At 36.2% G+C, this 21,796-nt stretch overlaps 1 protein-coding gene and 1 pseudogene across 1 annotated transcript in view; one reads left to right on the top strand and one right to left on the bottom strand.

Moving 5' to 3' along the window:
• The first annotated feature begins 4,193 nt into the window (after positions 1–4,193).
• Positions 4,194–7,843, top strand: LOC149847893 (deoxyhypusine synthase-like; annotated as a pseudogene).
• Positions 7,844–8,357: 514 nt separating this feature from the next.
• LOC149847892 (uncharacterized) overlaps positions 8,358–21,796 on the bottom strand; it is a 66,456-nt gene continuing 53,017 nt past the window's right edge. The window contains exons 13-15 of the mRNA XM_090009697.1: positions 12,019–12,202; positions 8,966–9,048; positions 8,358–8,892 (exon numbers count right to left, since the gene is read on the bottom strand). Coding sequence (XP_089865823.1) covers positions 8,779–8,892; positions 8,966–9,048; positions 12,019–12,202 — 381 coding nt within the window. The 3' untranslated portion in view covers positions 8,358–8,778. The remainder of the gene's footprint in view (positions 8,893–8,965; positions 9,049–12,018; positions 12,203–21,796) is intronic.

The following is a 21,796-nucleotide window of genomic DNA, read 5'->3' as shown; positions in this document are numbered from 1 at the left end:
AACTCGCCCACAAAGACCATGGTGTGCCCGTGCAGGTTTTGTACCCCGTTTTAAACGCTCCTTGAGGGTGTGTTTGATCGTGTGTCCAGCGCGTCGCTCAGGGTATCGCAAAAATCAAACGCCGAATGCAGGGGACCCCTTGCTAGTTGCTACACTGAGAACGGGATGGGAGAAATACCACTTAAAAAAAACTTGGGCAGACAGGGTTCTAATCCTGACTCTCTCTGAGAAATTTTTTTGATTAGGGCTTTGAATCAAATTTTTTTAATTAAGGTTTTTTATATCTAATTTGTTTAGTTTTTTTCTTTTGATTTTCTTTAATTAAAGTTTTTTTTCTTTGATTTTCATTGATTAGGGCTTTCAATCAAATATTTGTAATTAGTACTTTTGATATTTAATTTGATTAGGGCTTTCCTTTTATTTGATTAGGTTTTTTTCTTTAAATTTTTTTATTAGAGTTTTGAATCTTTTTTTTTTAATTAAGGCTTCTTATAATTAATTTGATTAGAACTTTTCTTGTATTTGATTATGATTTTTTTTCTTTGATTGGGGTTTGAATTAAGGGTTTTTATATTTAATTTTATGATTTATTAATGATTTCTTTGATTTTATAATTTATTTTTCTTATCGTTTAGGGTTTTTGGTTTATTTATTATTTATTTTTTTGCATTTTAGGGTTTTACGATTTATTTATGGTTGTTGCATTTGTATATAAAATAATATAAATTCTTATTTTTCTCAAAATAGCCAATACTTACATATTTTTTTGTACTTGGATCCAGTTTGAGATCTATATTTAGGGATAAAATCCATAAAATTTTTTGATAAACTTTCATAATTAAATTCAATATGGCACCGATTAAAGTATTTATATATAAAAAAATCAATTCTTATTTTTCTCAAATTACTCAAATTTTAAATAATATTTTTTTTAGATCCATTCTGATAAACACTTTAAAACACTCATATGGTAGGGCAAATTGTGTCGTACGATCCAAAACAAAGTTATCTGACCCATTATTCTTACGTGTCCAAGATGTCGGTAAAATTCAAATGTGATACACAACACAACTTATTGTCCAATAACATGTGTTTTGTTTATTATATTCTGTCCAATCTTAGACAAGCAATAAAACACGCCCTGAGAGAGCATTTGTTACACATGGCGAGAAGCAGCTTTCTTAAGAAGCCGCCTTTTGTGCAAAATAGCTCCATGGGGTGAAGGCCCTATTTTTATATAAAAATGGAGTCTGCTCATTTAAAGTATGGGCCCTGTACCGACCCTCCTTTTTGCTGGAATGTTTGTTTAGCAAAAGGAAGAAACGATATGCGTTTTCATAGGATGGTGAAACAAAAAACACCCTCCCCCATATTCCATTGAACTGCCCTCTATATTAAAGTTAGTAGTTTTAAATGAGTAAGACACACTAGAAATTGATGACAGATTTTGAAAATGCAAGTTTCTCTTAGAGGTAGATTAGATCTATTTGTTTGGAGGAAAGAAAAAAGTCAAGAAATTTTTTAAAGAAGTAACAAAGAATACTTTTATAATTTCAACAAAGAGGTGGGTACAGGGCCAATGAGAATGGTGGGAACGGGCACACTTACAGTGTTCACCAATGAGAAGGGTGGGGCAAAATGACATATTCCAGTCCTTCCAGGGTTAGAGCTAAAGGGATCCTCATTTTCTAGACAGAAAAGTTGGTCCCGTTTAGCTTGTCTATTTTCGCTAATTCGGAGGCACATGCACGAGTAGTCATTTTATACTAACCAATTTTAATTTAATTTATTTATGACAAGTTAGTATAAAGGAACAATAAAAAAACAAAAGAAAGATCTTGTCAGACTAAACAAGTTTTTTTATTTTAAATATACCTAATTTTGGTCTTAAACAAAATTTAAGTGAGTTTTTTTTTAATTTAACAAGAGCAAAGGGTTTTTTGAAAATTAAAAAATTATTCTACGTATTAAATGAGAAATATAACTATTTCTGCTATTTTTTCAAAAATTTCAAAGTCACATACCCTTTTTAGCAAATACTTTTGAAAAGGTATGCGGGCTATAGAATATTTTATTTTAACCCTCTTTTTAAAATACGTAAAACATCCAAGGACAAAGGGGTTTTTTTTACCCCTCGAGCTATTTAAGCCCCGAATAGGTTGAAACCGACTAAAAAAGGCATTGGGTTTTCTCTCTCTTCTTCGCTGGAGCTCTAGAAAAATGAGAAGTCATTTTTTCCAGCTGATCTCCGGCGACGATAGCCCAACTCTGTGGTTGAGTTTGATGTTTTCGTTGCAAGCTCCCTCTGGCACAGGTTTGAGGCCTCTTTCTATGACGGAGCTTCCTTGGAAGATGAAACGACCAAAAAAAAATTCGGTCGTTCTCCGACGACGATGGGCCGACTTCCTATTTGGGTTTGTTTTCCTATACGCAAGCTTTCCCTGCGCTCAAACCCGAGGCTAAACCAAATTTTTTTTTTCAGTGGTTTGGGGTTTTTCCCTTTTTCTGTTTTCTCAATTCTGTGTTTATAATTTTCTTTTCCAGACAGGGAGCAATAGTAAAATAGGCAGGAGCCCTTTTATCTCTAATAGATCAGTGCTGTCAGAAAGAATGGCAGGCGATCAATGTCTTTTCGGTGACAGAACCTATATTTTTTTGTTCTTCGGTCTGTCTCTCTGTTTTCCCTCATTTTTGTTTTCTTTTGGTGTACATAGACGAACAAGTAAATATTGACTTTGTTTTCTGGTCTAATTTTCAGAGATAGACAATATATAAAAACAGGCGGGTCTCTGTTTTTCTAGTTGGGGTTTTCAGAGGCAGGTAAAATAAACAGAGGTCTATTTTTTAGAGACAAAAAACAGGAAGCTTAAAGATCAGTAAGAAGAACAGTAGCTCTTACTTTTTCCTTCTTTTTTTTTGTGTTTGTTTCTTCTTTGCAGGTTGAAGGCCGCAGGTGTTGATGAGCATCCTCGAACCTTAGCTCTGATACCACTATTGAGGTGGCGCAGCGGAAGGTCCTCGGGTGGTGGCAACAACAGAGAGTGAAGAGGAAAAAGAAAGCGCAGATGATAGTTTGAAGCTTGAAGGTTTGCTTCGAAGGCTTCACGGTGTGTTGTATTGCATATCACCATAGGGGCTGAGTCCCATGTTTATATAGCCTTCAGATTCTCTCTCTTGGCTCAGCAGACGGTTGAGAGAATATCGGTGAGTCCAATGTATTTGATAAACTAGAGTTTGAAATTTAAATAAAAAGATTGATTTGTAAAACGGACTTAGCTTATCCATGAGCAGACCTACTCATGGATAAGCACAACGTGCATCGCATGGCCACACGCACCAACAACATCCTTACCGTTCTATATGTTTATTTCCATGGACATGCACCTGACTTAGGTGCAGCTCAAAGTCCATTGACGTACACCTTCATCTAAAGAAACTTGGTGTTAGTTTTGGAGTTGGGCTTGTGTCAGATACCCGAACTCGAATATCCAAGTACTGGAATGGAAAATGCTGACCCTAGTATTATTCAGGTCGACCCAAACCTGAGCAGGAAGAGATTGTGGTGTAATTTTGCCTGGATATCTGATTCGATCCAGCTGACTCACGTATTATACATGTAATTTTTACTATAAATATATGCTTTAAATACCCTTTAAGCTGAGAATCAGGATCGAGATTTCCCGGACTGGGTACCCAAACCCAACTGAGGGGGTTCGGGTGAACCCTCATGGGTCGGTTACTGGACCTGTTTTGGCAGCCCTAGTACCCTCGCAAGAAGAATGTTCCAAATATATCTAGTGTGGGCCTGTTCTGTCAACAGTGAAAACATCCATCTCCTGCCTTTCCAAAAATGTAGTTTCAAGCATCTTTCTTTACATGGTTGCATTCCCGTTTTCATCCTAAATCAAACATCCAACATGTGGTTGGGAAAGTTAGAAATCCAAGGTTGGTGTTCTTTTTTTTCAAAGACAAGCTGGGGTTAGGCAGTTATTATTCAATGTACCACTGGGTTTTGAACCTGCAACGTCCCACCATACGGAGACGTGCACTGACAGCTCCTACCAACAATGCTGAGTCCCCATTGGTACATTTGGTGTTCCTTGCCACAAGGTTGAAGCTGGATGTACTCTCTGGTGGGCAGGAAGGACCTCAAGGGTTTTAGCAACGGGAGGCCAGCCAATGTAAACTTGGTGATGGGGGTTTTTCTTTGGATTATCAAAAAAAAAAAAGTGATTGGCGATAGATATATTTGCTTTATATGTTGTCATGCTAAGGATAACTTTGGCACATGGCATTGTGAATAGGTGGATGTGGTGGTGACCAAAGAAGGTGGGATCGAGGAGGATCCTGGCCCCAACATTTAAGGGCGACTTCACCATACCTGGAGCAGTCCTGCGATCAAAAGTGTTAAACCAAACTGGAAATCTGTTGGTACCTAATGATAATTACTGTAAATTTGAGGGATGGATTATGCCCATTCTGAATCAAATCTTGAAGGAGCTATTGGAGGAGGTAACTTTTCATTTTAGTCCATATTACAAGTCCCAAAATCCAGTCCCCCCTTTCTCTTGCAGCTAGTTTAACAAAATTTAAGGGTGCCACTGAAAATAACAAAAAAGAGGAGGTGATTCTGTCCAAAGAATTATTACATTCTTGTGGCAGCAGGTAGTTGCCAAGACTTGGTCTTTCAAGAATACGTCAAGAAAATCCTTATTCAATTAAAAAAAAAAATGATTCTTTGTGGTCATTCTAAAAGAAGCTTTATTAGCCTTTTAGGGCTCCTTTGGAGGAGTGAGTGTGGAGTCTAATTTTTTGGAAGGTACTTTTATAATTTTTATCTTGAATAGGTTGCCCTAGACATATTGTATTTAAGGAGGGCAATTCGTCTCCTGTACTATTGCGTGTGTGTTTTTCTCAATCTTAACAGAGGATCTGAGTGCAGCCGTGGATGTAGGCAACTCTTTTAGAACCATATAAAATTTTTATTCTTTGTATGATTTCTTTCTTTCTCTTCTTCTCGTTTCTGTATCAATAGCGTGTTAAGTTGATCTCCTAAGAGGCCCTGCGATCATCATTTGTCCACGTGAAACAATTACGGTTTAGAGGCATCTCTTATCACAAGGTCGAAGCTAGGTATACACCCGGATGGGTAGAGAGAAGTTTTGTCAACAAAGGACTGCCAATAGTTGGGGGGGCATTTTTCCCTACGCCCAACAAAAAATTTAAAAAAAAATGTCTTATTTTATTTTCTCCTGCCATCTATAAAGTTCTGGCTTCTTCTTTTAGTAATTTACATATAAGAGGATACTGTATGACAAATCATGCCTAGCTGCCTCATTTTTGCAAATATTTAAGATAAATGCTTGCATTTTCAAGAAATTGCTCAGCTGACTGATTTACTTTTTATATTACTCAACTCTAATTAACTCTCTAAAACGATTCTTTTAACCTTTCCTTCTCTTTAAATTATTAAATGCCACTTTACATTGCTCCTCTTTTGTAGCTGGAAAATAAATAATTTAGAGAATAAAAATAAAATAGGCAGTTAAATATAAATATTTGTTAAAAGGGGCAGTGGTTATTTTAAAATATTTGAAAACTAAGGCAGTTAAACATAAATTTAACATACATTAGATGCCTATATGTAAACTATCCTTTTTCTTTTCGGTTGCTTATGCCTCTCAACTTTTTTTTAATTAGTTAGACTAACCTCACTTGCACAAGTGGCAGCATCTCAATGGTTGCTTGACCTGAAAATGACATTTGTAGTCACGTTGCACTGTCCAAATACAAATATTGAGAACATACTTTGCCAAAAAAGATATGGGTCACCAATGGGGGCTCCGCTTGCACGTCACCTTGTGTTGGGACGTTGCAAGTTCGAATCCCAATGGTATATGGTTGTATAACTGGTAGGGGTCTGTCTAACCCCAGCTTTCTCTGTCGAAAAACAAAAGACATGGGTCTCTTGAAGTATTGATCTAGATAGAAGACCTTAGTTCGACCTAAGATCAACTCCAAATATTGGTCAGAGCACAATGATACAAGATATTGTCCAAAACAAACCATGCAATGACACGAAAGTACCTAAAAGCTAACCTGATTGCTTGTATCCAGAGAGTGCTATGGACTCCATCAAAGATAATTTGCCTGACTTGGTAAAGAGATCAATGATCCGACTTCATATCTTTATTGGGCACAGAAGGTAACGCAAACTTCATGAGCCTGTTTGTTCTATTTGTTGAGCATGATTCCTTGACTATGTTTAATTTGTTGGGAAATATGGGGTTTTCCCAGAATGGTATTCCAGTTTTCTGCCCCAGCATCACAGATGGGTCCCTTGGAGATATGTTCTATTTCCACTCATTTGGAAATCCAGGCTTGATCATTGACTTGGTACAAGGTATAAAGCTAAACTAGCAATGACTATTTTCAGGCTTGATCATTGATCATTTGGAAATATGTGTCATAACTCATAACATAAGTTGCATTGGATCAAATCACTCTAAAATATGGTCATGAATCAACTACCACAAAGCACATGCGTATGCAAATGAAGTCACATGTTCACTTGGTGAATAAACCATCAACATCAATTTCATGTTTGACGATCATAAACTGTAAAATAGTACAATGGTGTCACTCTGGAACACACGTATCTAACGAGATACATGCATATGTATTGTTTTCATGCCTATTTAACATTGTAATGGTGCAGATGTAAGGGCCATGATCAGTCAGGCAGTGCTTGCAAGCCTACAAAAAACGGGCATCATAATTCTAGGAGGGGGCTTACCAAAACACCACATCTGCAATGCAAACATGATGCGCAACGGCGCAGATTTCGCTGTTTACATTAACACTGCACAAGAATTTGATGGCAGTGATTCTGGTGCGAGTTCAGATGAGGCCATCTCATGGGGAAAAATTAGAAGCTCCGCTAAACTAGCCAAGGTCTTGATGCTTAATGTGAAGAAAATGTACACAACTACAATACAAGATCTTTGCAGAGTGTTCACACCCACAACCGGTTCATACATAGAACAAACCAATTCCTGGGGCCACCATAAGGTGGCCATGTATATTGTATAGATTGCCGTTTTCTAAACCAATAATGCTTTCCTTTTCTTTTTTCAGGATTTTTTTAAAAAAATCACCTAAAGTGGTGATAATGTAAAACACACCAACTTTTTTTATATTGTTAAAGACACACCAAAGTTTATATTCCGTTAATCAAAAACATATTCCCGTCAATTTAACTTGGGTCATCATTTTACCAAAGCTAAGTTAAATAAATGAAGTTAGTGATTTACCGCCGAAACAAATTTCTTTGTTTGAAAAGTTTTTCAAAAGCACACCTAAAGTTTTCGTAATATTAAAAAGCACACCTATTGGTAATTGGAACATTCTTTTAATAAGTTTGACGAAAGTAAACCCTGGGTTTTTGTAATTAACCATGAAAAAGTTTAGGTGTGCTTTTATAATATTGAAAACTTAGGTGTGTTTTTTATCGCCGCCCAAAGTTTAAGTGTGTTTTTTCAAAATTTCCATTTTTCTTAATAATGTAGAAACCGCTTGAACGGGATGTTCCAACCGAGAGGGGTTTGCAGACGTTCTCCCTAGGGAACTCAACCACCTACCCCCTTGCAAAACCATTCTGATGGGCCCCAACCCATTAGCTGTACCTTTCAAGGTGAAAAACCACCATGTATTATTCTAAGTTCTAACTAATATTCTGCAATAATCTAACCGTTATGAGTCTCAGGTGCACTGCGATGCAACAATTGCTTTCCCACTTCTGGTGGCAGAAACATTTGCCAAAAAGCTGGAAAAAACAGCCTAGAAAAGAGAAAATGGCAAGTCATCAGAAAGAAGAGGTCTTCCATGCAAGTCCTACAGTTCGACCATCAAAAGTGCCATTAATAAAGGTTCTCTTTCAGACCCGATCTATTGTATCCATCAACCGACCAGTTAGTTGTTCCTCAACAGTAGATAAGACTGTGATGCATGATTGTTCATGAAAATAGTCCTGGGATTCTTGTTTGATTGATCTAAAAAGAGTATGACAGAATTCCAAACTAAGCCTGCCATAATCTAACATCCTCCAAAAAATATGGCAATCCATAAAAAAAACTTGTGGGGTGCCGATACCAACTATCTGGAGAGAAAAATAACAGAAAACAACAAACAGTTTATGGATACAAAAAAAGATTCGGCCTATCAAGACTGCATTCATGCCCATGAACAGCATCAATGTAGCTACTAGGGTTGGGATCTGAAAGGGGCATGATGGAAACAACTATGGAAGGTGGGTGCATTTATCGATGTTTCTCAAAGTTGGACAAAAAGAGGGCACAGGATGTGAACATATATCCATTCTTCTCTATCCACAATTACAATGAGTAAATCGACATATACAAAAATGTTACATAACATAAAGAACAAAGAAGATATAAATTTAACCTATACCTTTGATCGAAAAAATTGAACCTATACCATACAAGAAAACTTTCAACACTACAAAATATTGTTCTTTGACAGCAGCCTCTACATCTATCTGCAAATATACAGGCTTCTGGAGTAAATAACAGTTACTGCCTGATTTTTTGTAGCAGCCACATGAATCTTGGAGCGTTAACCCTCCAGCCCTTTGTCAGCAAAACTGCAGCTCATCTTCAAAAGTTGCAGAACATATTGTCCACGTGGTTGTAGGAAAGCCAATTCCCTTCAACTGATGGAATAAGAATATGCTAAATCTGACACATTAGGCAAGTCAAGTCAGTAAGGCGCCTGCTTGTGTACATCTAGAATGAGAATCTTCAATTCAGGAAATATTGAAACCAGCAACAGCTCCAAGATACTGTATGCAAGCTGTTTCATACACGTTGTAGACTGCAAATAGAAGACAGGTAGGTTAAGGAAAAAGAAAAAAGATTAATGGATATATTAACGGCAGAAGCCTTGCCTGCAGAAAATAATATAAATCTTTTGCACAACGTCGATATTGTTTCTGCCCTATCAGACCCACTAGAGTGGCTGGAGCTCCTCCTGGCATCCAAAGTTCAAGTTAGGTTAGCTTTTTGTGAAAATTTCTAACAGACAACTCTAGGACTTTTCTTCTATAAACTGAAAAACAGCAAAGGGAAAAAAGACCAAATCAATATGGCAAAATGAAAAAGAAAATTTAGTTGCTGATCAAGTTTGAATCTCGTTTGAGAAGATGACTTTTGGCAAAATCTTCCCTGCAATTCATAATATGATGGCTAAATATGTGCAGCTTTGATTTTTTTTTATCATTTCACTAGACCATCAAAGAATCAATTGTAGCCACGTGTAAAGGGATTAAGCAAATGACAATCATGTAAAAGGTTCTACAAGTTGAACAGATGCAACTTAAAAAGCCACCAGCACATCACGTGCCCAATCATTCAACTCCATGGCTCTAAATACCATGTTTGGAAACAAGTCTTCACCTCTTCAGGTGGCAAAGAGTGCAAGCTTTCCTGAGAAGTCCATTGCAGCATAATACAGATTTTTCCACTGTTGTGTCCAGTAAAATATCGTGAAGTGTTCCTATTGTGATGTGCAAGACAAACCATGACTTATAAACAAAGCTACGGTGACTCATGACCGCTGCAAATACTTGGTTATGTCACTAATGAAGAGCAGTTTGAGAAACACGGCCACTTACATATTCTTGACCACAATAAAAGTAAAATATGCTCTTCACCATGATCAAAAGTCAATAATCCTTTTTGTTTCTAATCCAGGTTCCAATACAATCCAAAAGTGAATAAAAGCACCGGCCTGCTCTTTTTGATATCTGTCTACTAGGGTTCTGAACGAGTCGAGTTGGAACATAATCATGGTTGATCAATCCAGCCTGACTAATTTTCAAGAAATATGTATTCAGATTTGGGTGACATTAGATCAATCAAGTCAGAGACCAAGTCTGACAATATCCTATACAATGTACAATGATTACTGAAACTCAACTCAAAAGTGGCATACAGTTTCAAGAGGTCACGAGTTCAAGGTATCTACTTGACAAGTATATGTTGCACAGATTAGGTTGTGCTGAGTATTACATTAAATGTGGAGATCAAATCCAACTTGTTCTCTACTCTATTTCAATTTTTTGAACTATATCTGATCTATGTGCATCAGGTCATATCTGAATTTGAATAATTGGTAACTGTATGAACACAAGTAAAGAACTAAAGGCATATTTGAGGGGGATGAAGACCCAAAGTACCAATGTTACAAGTTTAGAAGGGCCTAGTAAGTTTGACAGGGATGTTATCCAAAACAGTGTCACAGATATCTCTGGTATTTTGAAAATATCGTGATACTATCAGAAATTTCAGGTCAGCCAATAATAACGACAAACTATCATATTTTCAATATATCATGATATTTTTTATATTTTAAGTCCAAATTTGTATTTTTGTATTTTAAAAACTTTCAAACTTATTTCCTCATATTTTTCCAAGAAAAATGGTACAAAACCCATTATTTTCTTATCTGTCTTATTTTTTTATGCTTATTTTTTTTTAAACTCTTGAGATTTTCCCAGGAAAAACCACTTATTGAAAATCTCTCCGAGAAAAACTCTCGGCAAGAAATTACCGTGAACGATACAGATAAATATGATCCAAAATTAGGGAAAAGATATTGATACATTTGGAGACATTTTGATCTAGGTGGATCAAAGAAAAACCAGGTAAACCAAATAAATTTCAGATCAATCATGGTAGGTTTAGTCTATTAGTTGCTAAATAGGTTATGAATTGGTTCTTTCAGGTTCTTTGTCATTGATGCACTGAAACCTATTTAAAATTCATTTAAGGGTGTAATTTAAGTAGGCATGTGATGTTTTGCAAGTCTGACCCTACAGCTGTGATTAGCAACTCTTTATGTTGAAACAGGGTTTTTAAGATCTAAATAAAGATGGCTCATATTGCACCAAACCTCACGACAAAGAAAAGTTTTTTGGCTGAAACAATTCAATCAAAAACATGTTTTTCAGTAAACCAAAAACAATAAAACTACAGGTTATATAAGAAAAAAAAACACCTGCAGTTATGACTATTTGAGCCAGTAAAGACTTGTTGGTCATTTAAGCTGTTAGGAGTCTAGGACCTACTCATTTCTGATTTATGTGAGAGAAAAAATGAGAGTCCCCAAAGGCATTTTGATAGTTTGACGTGTATGCTTCTAAATAAACAAAGGCATTTAGATAGTTCAGCCACTTGTTCCACTGTGTTGTGTGTTTGCAAAACCATTGACGAGATGAAATTTAAGTCTCCCCTGCCACTCAATGTTCTAGGTCTTCACTTTATCAAAGAACAAAAGAAGCATAATTGAGCATGACATAGTCCCCTAATTTTAGGGCTTCAACCTTTACTGTAAACTGCTTAGATATACAAGATGATGCAATACATTCTATAAATGAGTTTTGACTGTTAAGAAGGGTTTGCCCCCTCACCACTTTCCAATTACAGAGATCCATAAGAATAAGTTAATAATGTACAAGAGACTTTCAAATAAAAGAAGCAGCTTGCAAGTAATTAAGTGCACAAACCTATAGAGACAAATACATTGCTGGGGATGACAGCAAAATGGATGTTTGAGAGCTAAAAAGACTTGTGGTTGTGGGTACAAATACTCTTGAATATTTGTCAACAACATGAATCCATCTTAGCCAAGAGAGAATGATTTGATTCCCAAGCTTTCCTATAAGTTTGTAGTGATGGCAATGACTGATGCTAAAAAGTGAGGATGAAATGCCTCGTCTCAAAGAGCATATAGGGTAAGGCTATGGTTTATGACCAAAGAATTTAAATTTGCACAAATATGCATATGGGAAGACAATGACAGCAACATATGCATTACAAATAAATATGTCAGACATTCAAAACATCTATTTTCTGGGAAACGTAGTCAACAATTCATGGCTCAATGAAAGTCAGCCAATTAATAGACAAAGAGACCCAAAACGCAGATAGAAATACACACCAAAGATCATCTTCTTAATATCATCGGCTCTACGAGCAGCTTCTCGCTGCATCTCAAAGGAGGCAGATGAATTTGCAGCACCTAAGCCTGCAGTTGATCTAGACTTCTGACAAAATTCTTCACTATTCAGTTTGTTTCCATAAGTGCCCACCTTCAGAAAGAATGTACCTTCGGGCCAGAGAACCTGGGAATATATCAATTTACCATACAACTTAAGAAGTGAACATAAGAGGAAAATGCAAAAGATTCTGATAGCTCACATCACACATGCATATTATCAGCATAATAAGAACAATGTCACTCATAGTTAATACAACACACAGAACATGGCAAGTGTAATACAAGCAAAGGCATCACCAACCAAATATATAGATGACATTTGGTTAGCACTCAAACAGTACCTAGTAATTCACAAGTCACACATTCTCAAATCTAAATCAGATGTACGTGGTTGTAGCTTGTTAGAACAAGATCATCCACCAGAATCGTGGGTAGGAGAGAGAAAGACAGAGAGAGAGGATAGGGCTGCAGCAGAATACCCAGAAACGTCAATACCTCAGACGTGTGTGGGTTTTCTCATTATATTGATATGCTTTCTATAACTGTTACATCAGAAAATACAATATTACCCCCAAACTATAAAATACAACTATTAAATGATAAGGGGTAAACTAGACAGATAAAATAATACAAAGGAAACGTATTTCATTGCAAATCTTAATGTGGATCCAGATCTGGATCCACATTATATCACGTTCCAACAGATCTGGATCCAAAACATAAACATACCACGATCCAACACCCTCCCTCAAGTTGTACATGGTTAAAATCATAGACAACTTGCTTTTTAGAAACCAAAACCGATGCTTGCTCAGGCCTTTTCTGAATAGATCCGCCACATGTTCTTCTGTCCCAATGAATTTTGCTTCAATCTCACCATTTTCTATTTTGTTTTGGATGAAGTGCTGATCTATTTCAATGTGCTTCGTTCTTCCATGCTTAATTGGATTGAGTGAAATTTTAATTGCACTCTTGTTATCACAAAAGAACATGACATTTTCTGATCCAATTCACTTAGTAGATATCTAATCCACGTCACTTTTGAGGATGCCGCAGCCATGACCCTATACTCAGCCTCTGTACTAGAATGAGCAACAACCTTTTGTTTCTTACTACTTCATGAAACAAGAATTGTCCAAACAAAAACATTATATCTTAAAATTGACCTTCGTTCATCCGAATCACCTGCCCAATCCGCATCAGAGTAAGCCATTATTGTCATGATGTTCTCCTTTTCACCATCCCCAAGTGAGCCTTTAGGATACCGAAGAATTCTTTTGATATCCTGTACATGATTGGTTCTTGGACAATGCATATACTATGATACCTGATTTACATAAACATCTGATTGAGTAAATGTGAGGTATTGAAGCATACCTACAATACTCCTGTATTCGGTGGGATCTTCGTACACTTCTTCGTACACTTCTCCTTCATTACAACTAAGCCTTTGATTTAAAGGACTAGGAGTCATAAGAGGTTTGCAATCTTTCATACCAGTTTTGTTCAATAAATCAATGGTGTATTTGTGTTGTGTCAATAGCAATGTATCCTTCCTTCTATCAACCTCCCCTCCTAGGAAATATTTGAGTCTGCCCAGGTCTTTCGTTTTAAATCTTCGGCTTAGAACTTCTTTGATCTCAATAGTATGCTCTGAATTCCTTGCAACTATTATATCATGCACATAAATGAGTAAGACAGTTAGCCAATCTTTACCTTTATATACAAAAAGTGAATGATCAAGCTGCAATTTGATGAATCCATGTTTTTGAATTTCAATGGAGAAACTCTCGAACCACGATCTAGATGTTAAATTATGTAATCGAATCTTGTAATCCAATATATATTATATATATAAGGTAATACATATACATATATATAATATATGTATATACCTATTATATATATAAAATATATTTATTTATTATTAGCCATAGGGGTAGTTCAGTCTTTTCACACATTTTACGCATATTCAATTCTTGAATATGCTTTTTGTAATTTCTTTTTTCTTTTCTTTATTTTTCCCATTTTTTTCAATGTACTCAAGTACCTCGTTGGGCCCACCACTAGTCGTTGGGCCCCTCCAACGGTCACATTTGTGACCGTTGGAGGGGCTCCAACGACTATGTGGGAGCCCTTCCAAGGGTCTTCCCTTGCCCTATATAAAGGGCCTCCCTCTATTATATTTAGGTATGCTTTGGGTCAAAGCCCAAGTGATTAATAAAGTGATTTTTTATTCTTTCTATGCCTTTGTGCATTTGTGAGATTTAGTGGGTTGTACTTTTGTGCACAAGTATTCTAAGAGTTCTCATTATGCATGTGTGCACGTGTTTATCATCAAGAATATTAAGGTCTTGATCATAGTATCTTGTTGAAGATACTTTTACATGGTATCAGAGCAAGGTTGGAGAAAGAAAGATCGCGTGGATTCTCACATTTTTTTGGTGCCTCAAAAAACGTGCCCTCAAATATTTGGTGATTGGGGTGGATCCTTTCATTCATCCAATACTTTAGAAGATTCTTCCACCAAGAAAGATCTAAAAATCTCTTGAGGTACGTATCTTTTTTCCTCATTTCTCTTCTCCAATGGGTTAAAAAGACTCTCATTTCTCTCTCATCTTTAAACTTAATGGCTTCAACTATCATGTTTGGGCCGGAAATATGAAGGTGCATATTAAAGAAAAAGGGCTTTGGGGCTATTTCAAAGGCTCGATTTCCGAACCGGAGCCTAAGGTCACTTTGATGGAGAGAGGAGAAATAAAAATTCTTGAAGGAGAAGAAAGAGCCAAGGCTCTTGAAGATTATATCAAAAAATATGAAGAATGGGAGATGAGGAATTTCAAAATCTTCTCTTGGATTTTCTCGTCCGTAGAGACAAGAATCAATGACAACATTATAAAGTTCAAGAAAGCTTCTCAAGCATGGGAATACCTTGATAAAAAATGTACATTTAAAGGATTTGTCCCACAAATACTATCTTCAAAAAAGAGCCTTGACCCTTCAACAAAATAAAATGACTATTAGAGTATTTCGCGGAGTTGACTTCTATTTGGGATGAGCTTGCCATGCTTGAACCCAAATGGAGGGGACAGGCTATTGAGCTTGAGCACAAGCAATTAGAAGAAGATCGTTTTTTCAATTTTTTGAATGGGCTTAGGCCCGAATTTGAACAAATCCGATTGTTTCTCCTATCCGCCTTCACTTCCCCCTCTCTTGAAGATGTAATTACTAAACTAAGTGGGGAAGAGACACGTATGGGTATAAGTAAGAATAACTCAAGTGTTTTAGCAACTCCTTCCAATAATGAAAAAAATGAAGGTGTTAATGTCGTTTCAAGACCGAGAAGCAATTTAAGGACCTACAAGCCTCCTCATTTCAAGAATCAAAACCAAAGTTCAAGCAGTCAAGGAGGAAAGAGGGATTATAGCAAGCTCTTGTGCCACTTTTGTAAGGAACCGAGGCACATCAAGCCAATATGTCCAAAATGGAAGAAGTTGCTAGTCATGGCTACCACATCCCAACCTCAAAAGGAAGAGTGATCATCATCTTCAAATGGAGCTCTCTCATTGCAACAAATTATGGATGCTCTTCAACCTCTTCTCAAATGGGCTATTTCCGGAGACGCCATGTCAACCTCTTCTCCTCCTGATAAGACGTCGTGGCTTTTAGATTCGGGTGCTTCATTTCACATGACCCCAAGTATGAGTTCTTTTTCCGATTACTCAAATAATTGCTCCCCATCCTTTGTTTCCCTCGAATAGAACATCTCTTAAAGTAAAAAGAATTGGAAATTTTGAAAACAAGGGTTTTTTATTCAAAAAATTAGATTTATACCTAAATTAAACTTAAATTTACTTTCGGTTTCTCAACTCTCGGATCATGGGTGTGATATAAAATTTTCAACTAACAAATGTTGGATACTGGATCGCCAGTTTGAGAGGTTGATTGGGGAAGGCTCTAGGAAGGGTGATCTTTACTACGTCGATTCTCTTCAAATTCCAAAGAACCCATTTTGTAATGTTGTCCAACAAAAAGATATTAATGTGTGGCACAAGAGACTTGGACATCCAAATATTGTAAAAATTTCTCATTTACCTTTTGTTAAAAGTCTATGTAAAAGTGATTTCAATTGTAACGATTGTATACTTGGGAAAATGAAAAAATTACCTTTTTGTCAAAGATCTATGTTTACAATAAGACCTTTTGAAATTGTCCATTCTGAGGTATGGGGACCGGCACCTGTTTTGTCAAAAGAAGGTTTTGTATATTATGTCATTTTTGTTGACGACTACACGAGATATTGTTGGATTTATTTTCTTAAACACAAATATGAAGTTTTTTTGACTTTTAAAACCTATCATATGATGATTAAAAATCAATTCAATGAGGATCTAAAAATTTTTAGAACTGACTCTGTTGGAGAATACCTTTCAAGTGAATTAAAAAATTATCTTGAAAGTCATGGTATTCTTCACCAAAGATCTTGTCCGAAAACCCCTCAACAAAATGGATTAACCGAAAGAAAGCATACACATAATAGAGACAACTCAAACTCTACTTATTTCTCAAAACATTCCAAAAGGTTTTTAGGTTGAAGCTGCTTTAGCGGCTGTCTATCTAATAAATCGGCTACCTTCGAAAAACTTGAACAATATCTCGCATTTTGAAATTTTGTATACCAAAGAACCCGACTATAGTCGGTTGAGAATTTTCGGTTGCAAATGCTTTGTTCTTACTGACAAGAACGACAAGCTTTCACCGAAAGCCATTGCCTGCGCCTTTCTTGGATATTTTGAAACCCAAAAAGCGTTTTGTTGTTATGATATTAAGAATGATAAATTATATGTTTCCAGAAATGTGAGTTTTCAAAAAAATGTTAATGGTTTTGAAAGAAGTAAACCTTTCAAAGAAAACATGGATTACTCTTTTTTATTTGAATTATTAGCTCATGATGATAGTGATGATGACCTCAATCCTAACGAGGCCAATGATAAAGAAGACGAAAAAGATATTCCCTTTCATCCTCCTATCTCCCAACATAGTGATGAAGGGGCATCGAGAGACCCTATAACATATACCCATAGAGACAGAAACAATTTTAGGAGTGAAATTGAAAAATGCAGTGAACCCAGTGGTTCTAATTTAACAAATGATGAAAATCTACGAAGAACTAAGAGAAATAAAAATATGCATTCTAGGTTCATCTCATATGATTCATTTAATCCTAAACATAGAACCTGTCTTAGCGCCATTCATTCCTATGTAGAACCCAGGAACTTCGAAGCAAAAAAGAATGATGAGTGGATGAAAGCAATGGAATGTGAGCTTTCAGCTCTCAACAGGGCAAAAACTTGAGAATTTCAAGTTCTTCCTAAGGGTAAGAAAGCAATAGGGTGCAGGTGGGTATTTAAGGTAAAAACTAAGAGCGATGGATTTCTTGAGAGATATAAAGCTCAGTTAGTTGCAAAGGGATATAGTCAAGAATACAGGATTGACTATGAAGGCACGTTTGCCCCTGTGGCCCGAATGGTCACTGTCTGATGCCTCATCATCGTTGCCTCAATTAACAAATGGAACATCTATCAAATAGATGTTAAAAATGTCTTCCTAAATGGTGATTTAAATAAAGAGGTATATATGGATGCTCAACCAGGAATGGAGACTCTCAAAGAGAAAGTGTTTCGCCTTCGAAAAACCCTTTATGGTTTAAAACAAGCCCCCAAGGCTTGGTATGATAGGTTTAACTCCGTAATGTTAGAAAATGGGTTTTCATCTTATTTCACCGACACTGCTTTGTTCGTTAGAAAAACCAATGCAAGGATTGTCATTTTGCTTTTGTATGTAGATGATATGCTAATAACTGAAAGTGATACTAAAGGGGTTAAAAGCATAAAATCAATTTTAAATGATAGATTTAAAATGTTTGATTTGAGATTTCTAACTTATTTTTTAGGTATTGAAGTGGCATACTCTCATAGAGGGTATTTTTTGTCTCAAACTAAGCTTGCATCTGAGGTTATTGACAGGTCAGGTATTACGAATGATAAAGTTTGTAAAACTCCTACTATAGTAGGAGCTAAAATGAAGATTGATGATGGCATTCCTCTCTCCTATCCCACCCCCTACAGGCAACTTATGGGATCATTGATGTATCTAAGTATTACTAGACCAGATATTTCTCATGCAGTTCATACTGCAAGTCAGTTTCAACATACACTAACATCAGTTCACAGGAGTGTCATCTTGCGGATTGTGAGATACATAAAGGGTATACTAAACAAAGGAGTATTTTTATCCTCTTCTTCTGAATTAAAATTAACTGCTTATACTGACTCTGACTGGGGAGGTGACCAAATAACCGTCACTCCACCATTGGTTTTTGTGTGTTTTTAGGAGACTGCTGATCTCATGGAGATGTAAGAAGCAACAAAAAGTGTCTTTATTCTCAACAGAAGTTGAATATCGTGCCTGTAAAAGTATCTTCAACAAGATACTACGATCAAGACTTCAATATTCTTGATAAAGAACGGCACATATGCACAATAAAAACACTTAGAACACTTGTGCATAAAAGCATAAATTCACAAACTCTCACAAATGCACAAAAAACATAAAAATAAATAATCAAACTTTATTAGGAACTTGGGCTTTGACCCAAAGCCATAAAAATACAAAAGGGGTGAAACCCCTATTTATAACCTTACAAAGGAGCCACATAGGGGGCTCCCAAGAGAGTCGTTGGGAGCCCCCAACGGTCACGTATGTGACCGTTGGAGGCTCCCCAATGACTCTTTGGGGATCCTCCGTATGTGGCACATATTATAAAACAAATAAAAAGAAAAGAAAGAAAAGAAAAGGAAAAATTAAAAGAAGTTACAATCACATTCCAAATGGAATATGCGTAAAATAGGAATTTATAGAAATACCCTTTTCAAGTGAAAAACGAGACAAAAAAAATAGGTAAATATATTTATATATATAGATAGAGATACATATACATATATACATATGTATATGTATCTATATAATATGTATACGAGATTACAATGTTCATACATAATTTAACACCCCCCTCCCTAAAACTTAAGGCATGATGACCGAAAGTTTGCCAAGGAGAAAGTTGAATCGCGGTGCACATAAAGCTTTGGTGAAGAAATCCGGCAACTGATATTCTGAAGTAACATAAGGTAGATCAATGACTCCTTTTAGATAGGGTTCACGAACATAGTGATAGTCCATTTCAATGTGCTTAGTCCGCTCGTGGAAAGTATGATTTTTGGCAATATAAATTGCACTCTTGTTATCACAGCATAGCTTAGTGGGCCCTTCAATAATGATCTTCATGTCTTCAAACAGTTGATGGATCCATACAATTTTCATGGTAGTAGTTGTCATGGCACGATATTCGACTTCAGTTGATGATAGGGACACTTTTTGTTGCTTCTTACATCTCCACGAAATCAGTGAGTCTCCTAAGAACACACAAAAACCAGTGGTGGAGTGATGGTTATTTGGGTCACCTCCCTAATCAAAATCAATATAAGCAATTAATTTTAAATCAGAAGAAGAGGTCAGAAAAACTCCCTTATTTAGAGTACCATTTATGTATCTTACGACTCGCAAGATAACACTCATGTAGACTGAAGTTGGTACATGCTGAAACTGGCTTGCAGTATGGACTGCATGAGAGATATCTGGTCTGGTGATACTCAGAAAACATCAATGATCCAACAAGTTGTCTGTAGGGAGTAGGGTCCGAAAAGGGAACACCATCATCAATTTTCATTTTAGTTCCTACCATAGCAGGAGTTTCACAAACCTTTTCATCTGTAATACCTAACATGTCAATGATCTCAGAAGCAAGCTTATTTTGAGATAAGAAATACCCTTTATGAGACTTCAATACCCAAAAAATAAGTCAGAAAACCCAGATTAGACATTTCAAACTTATCTTTCAAAATTGATTTTATGCTCTTAACCCCTTTAGAATCACTACCAGTTATGAGCATGTCATCCACATACAACAGTAAGATGACAATTCCTGCATTGGATTTTCTAACAAACAAAGCAGTATTAGTAAAATTGGATGAAAAACCATTTTCTATCATTACGGAATTAAACCTATCATACCAAGCCTTGGGGCCTTGTTTCAAACCATAAAGAGCTTTTCGGAGGCAAAGCACCTTTCCTTTAGGAGTCTCCATTCCAGGAGGAGCATCCATATACACTTCTTCAGTTAGATCTCCGTTTAGAAAGGCATTCTTAACATCCATTTGATAGATGTTTCACTTGTTGATTGAGGCAATGGTTATAAGACATCGGACAATGACCATTAGAGCCACGGGGGCAAAGGTCTCCTCATAATCAATCTCATATTCTTGACTATACCCCTTTGCAACCCGTCGAGCCTTATATCTCTTGAGGGATCCATCACTCTTAGTTTTAACCTTAAATACTCATCTACACCCTATTGTTTTCTTACCTTTAGGAAGGTCTTGAAATTCCCATGTTTTGGCTCTTCTGAGAGCTCTGAGTTCATTATCCATGGCGGCTATCCATTCAGGACATTTCCGTGCTTCCTCAAAGTTTTTAGGTTCTATGTAAGAATGAATGGCGCTTAGACAGACTCTATGTTTAGGTGAAAAAGATTCATATGAGATGAACCTAGAAAGAGTTTTTCTATGTCTTTCGGTCCTACGAAGGTTCTACTCACTTTGAGGAGCAGTCCTACTCATCATCATGTCTTTCAAAGAGCACTTCTGAAGGTGTTTTTATCTCTATGAGTATAGGTGATGGGATCTCTAGGAGGTTCCCCATCGACATGTTGATGAAATGGAGAGGACATAGGACTGGTTTCACTGGTTTCATTATCACTTGAGTCATTCTGATTTGACTCATCATCACTAGTATCATCACTTTCAGCTAATAGATCAAATAGAAAAGAATAATCTACGTTCTCGTCATTAGATTCAAGGTTTTGAAAACCACTAAGATTTTTCAAAAAAACTTATATTTCTGGAAACATACAATTTGTCATTTTTAACATAATAACATCGAAAACCCTTTTGAGTTTCGGAATAACCAAGAAAGGCGCAAGGAATGGCCTTTGGGGAAAGTTTGTCGTTTTTATCAGTAAGGACAAAACATTTACATCCAAAAACCCTTAACCTACTATAATCAGATTATTTCTCATACAATTTTTGAAATAGGAAAATCTTGTTCAATTTTTTTGATGGAAGTCTATTTATGAGATAGACAAATGTAAGAGTTGCCTAAGCCCAGAGTTTCTTTGGAATATTTTGCAAAATGAGCAAGGTTCTAGTTGTTTCAATGACAAGCCTATGCTTTCGTTCAGCTAACCCATTTTGTTGTGGGGTTTTGGGACAAGATTTTTTATGGAGAATACCATAACTTTCAAGATAACTCTTGAATTCGTTCGAAAGGTATTCGCCACCAAAGTCAGATCTAAGAATTTTTAAACTTCCATTGAATTGATTTAAAACCATCATATGAAAAGTTTTAAATGTTGAAAAAACTTCATGTTTATGTTTAAGAAAATATATCCAACAAAATCTAGTGTAATCGTCCACAAAAATTACATAGTATGAGAATCCTCCTTTAGATATCACAGGAGTTGGACCCCATACATCGGAATGAACAATTTCAAAGGGTTTTGTCATAAACATGGATCTTTGAGTAAAAGGTAGACTTTTCATCT

This window comes from Nuphar pumila, chromosome 1 (genome assembly GCF_984573655.1).
Source record: "Nuphar pumila chromosome 1, dmNupPumi1.hap1.1, whole genome shotgun sequence".
Lineage (NCBI taxonomy): Eukaryota > Viridiplantae > Streptophyta > Magnoliopsida > Nymphaeales > Nymphaeaceae > Nuphar > Nuphar pumila.
Note: the sequence above shows the minus strand (reverse complement) of the source record. Positions and strands in the feature narration are given on the sequence as shown.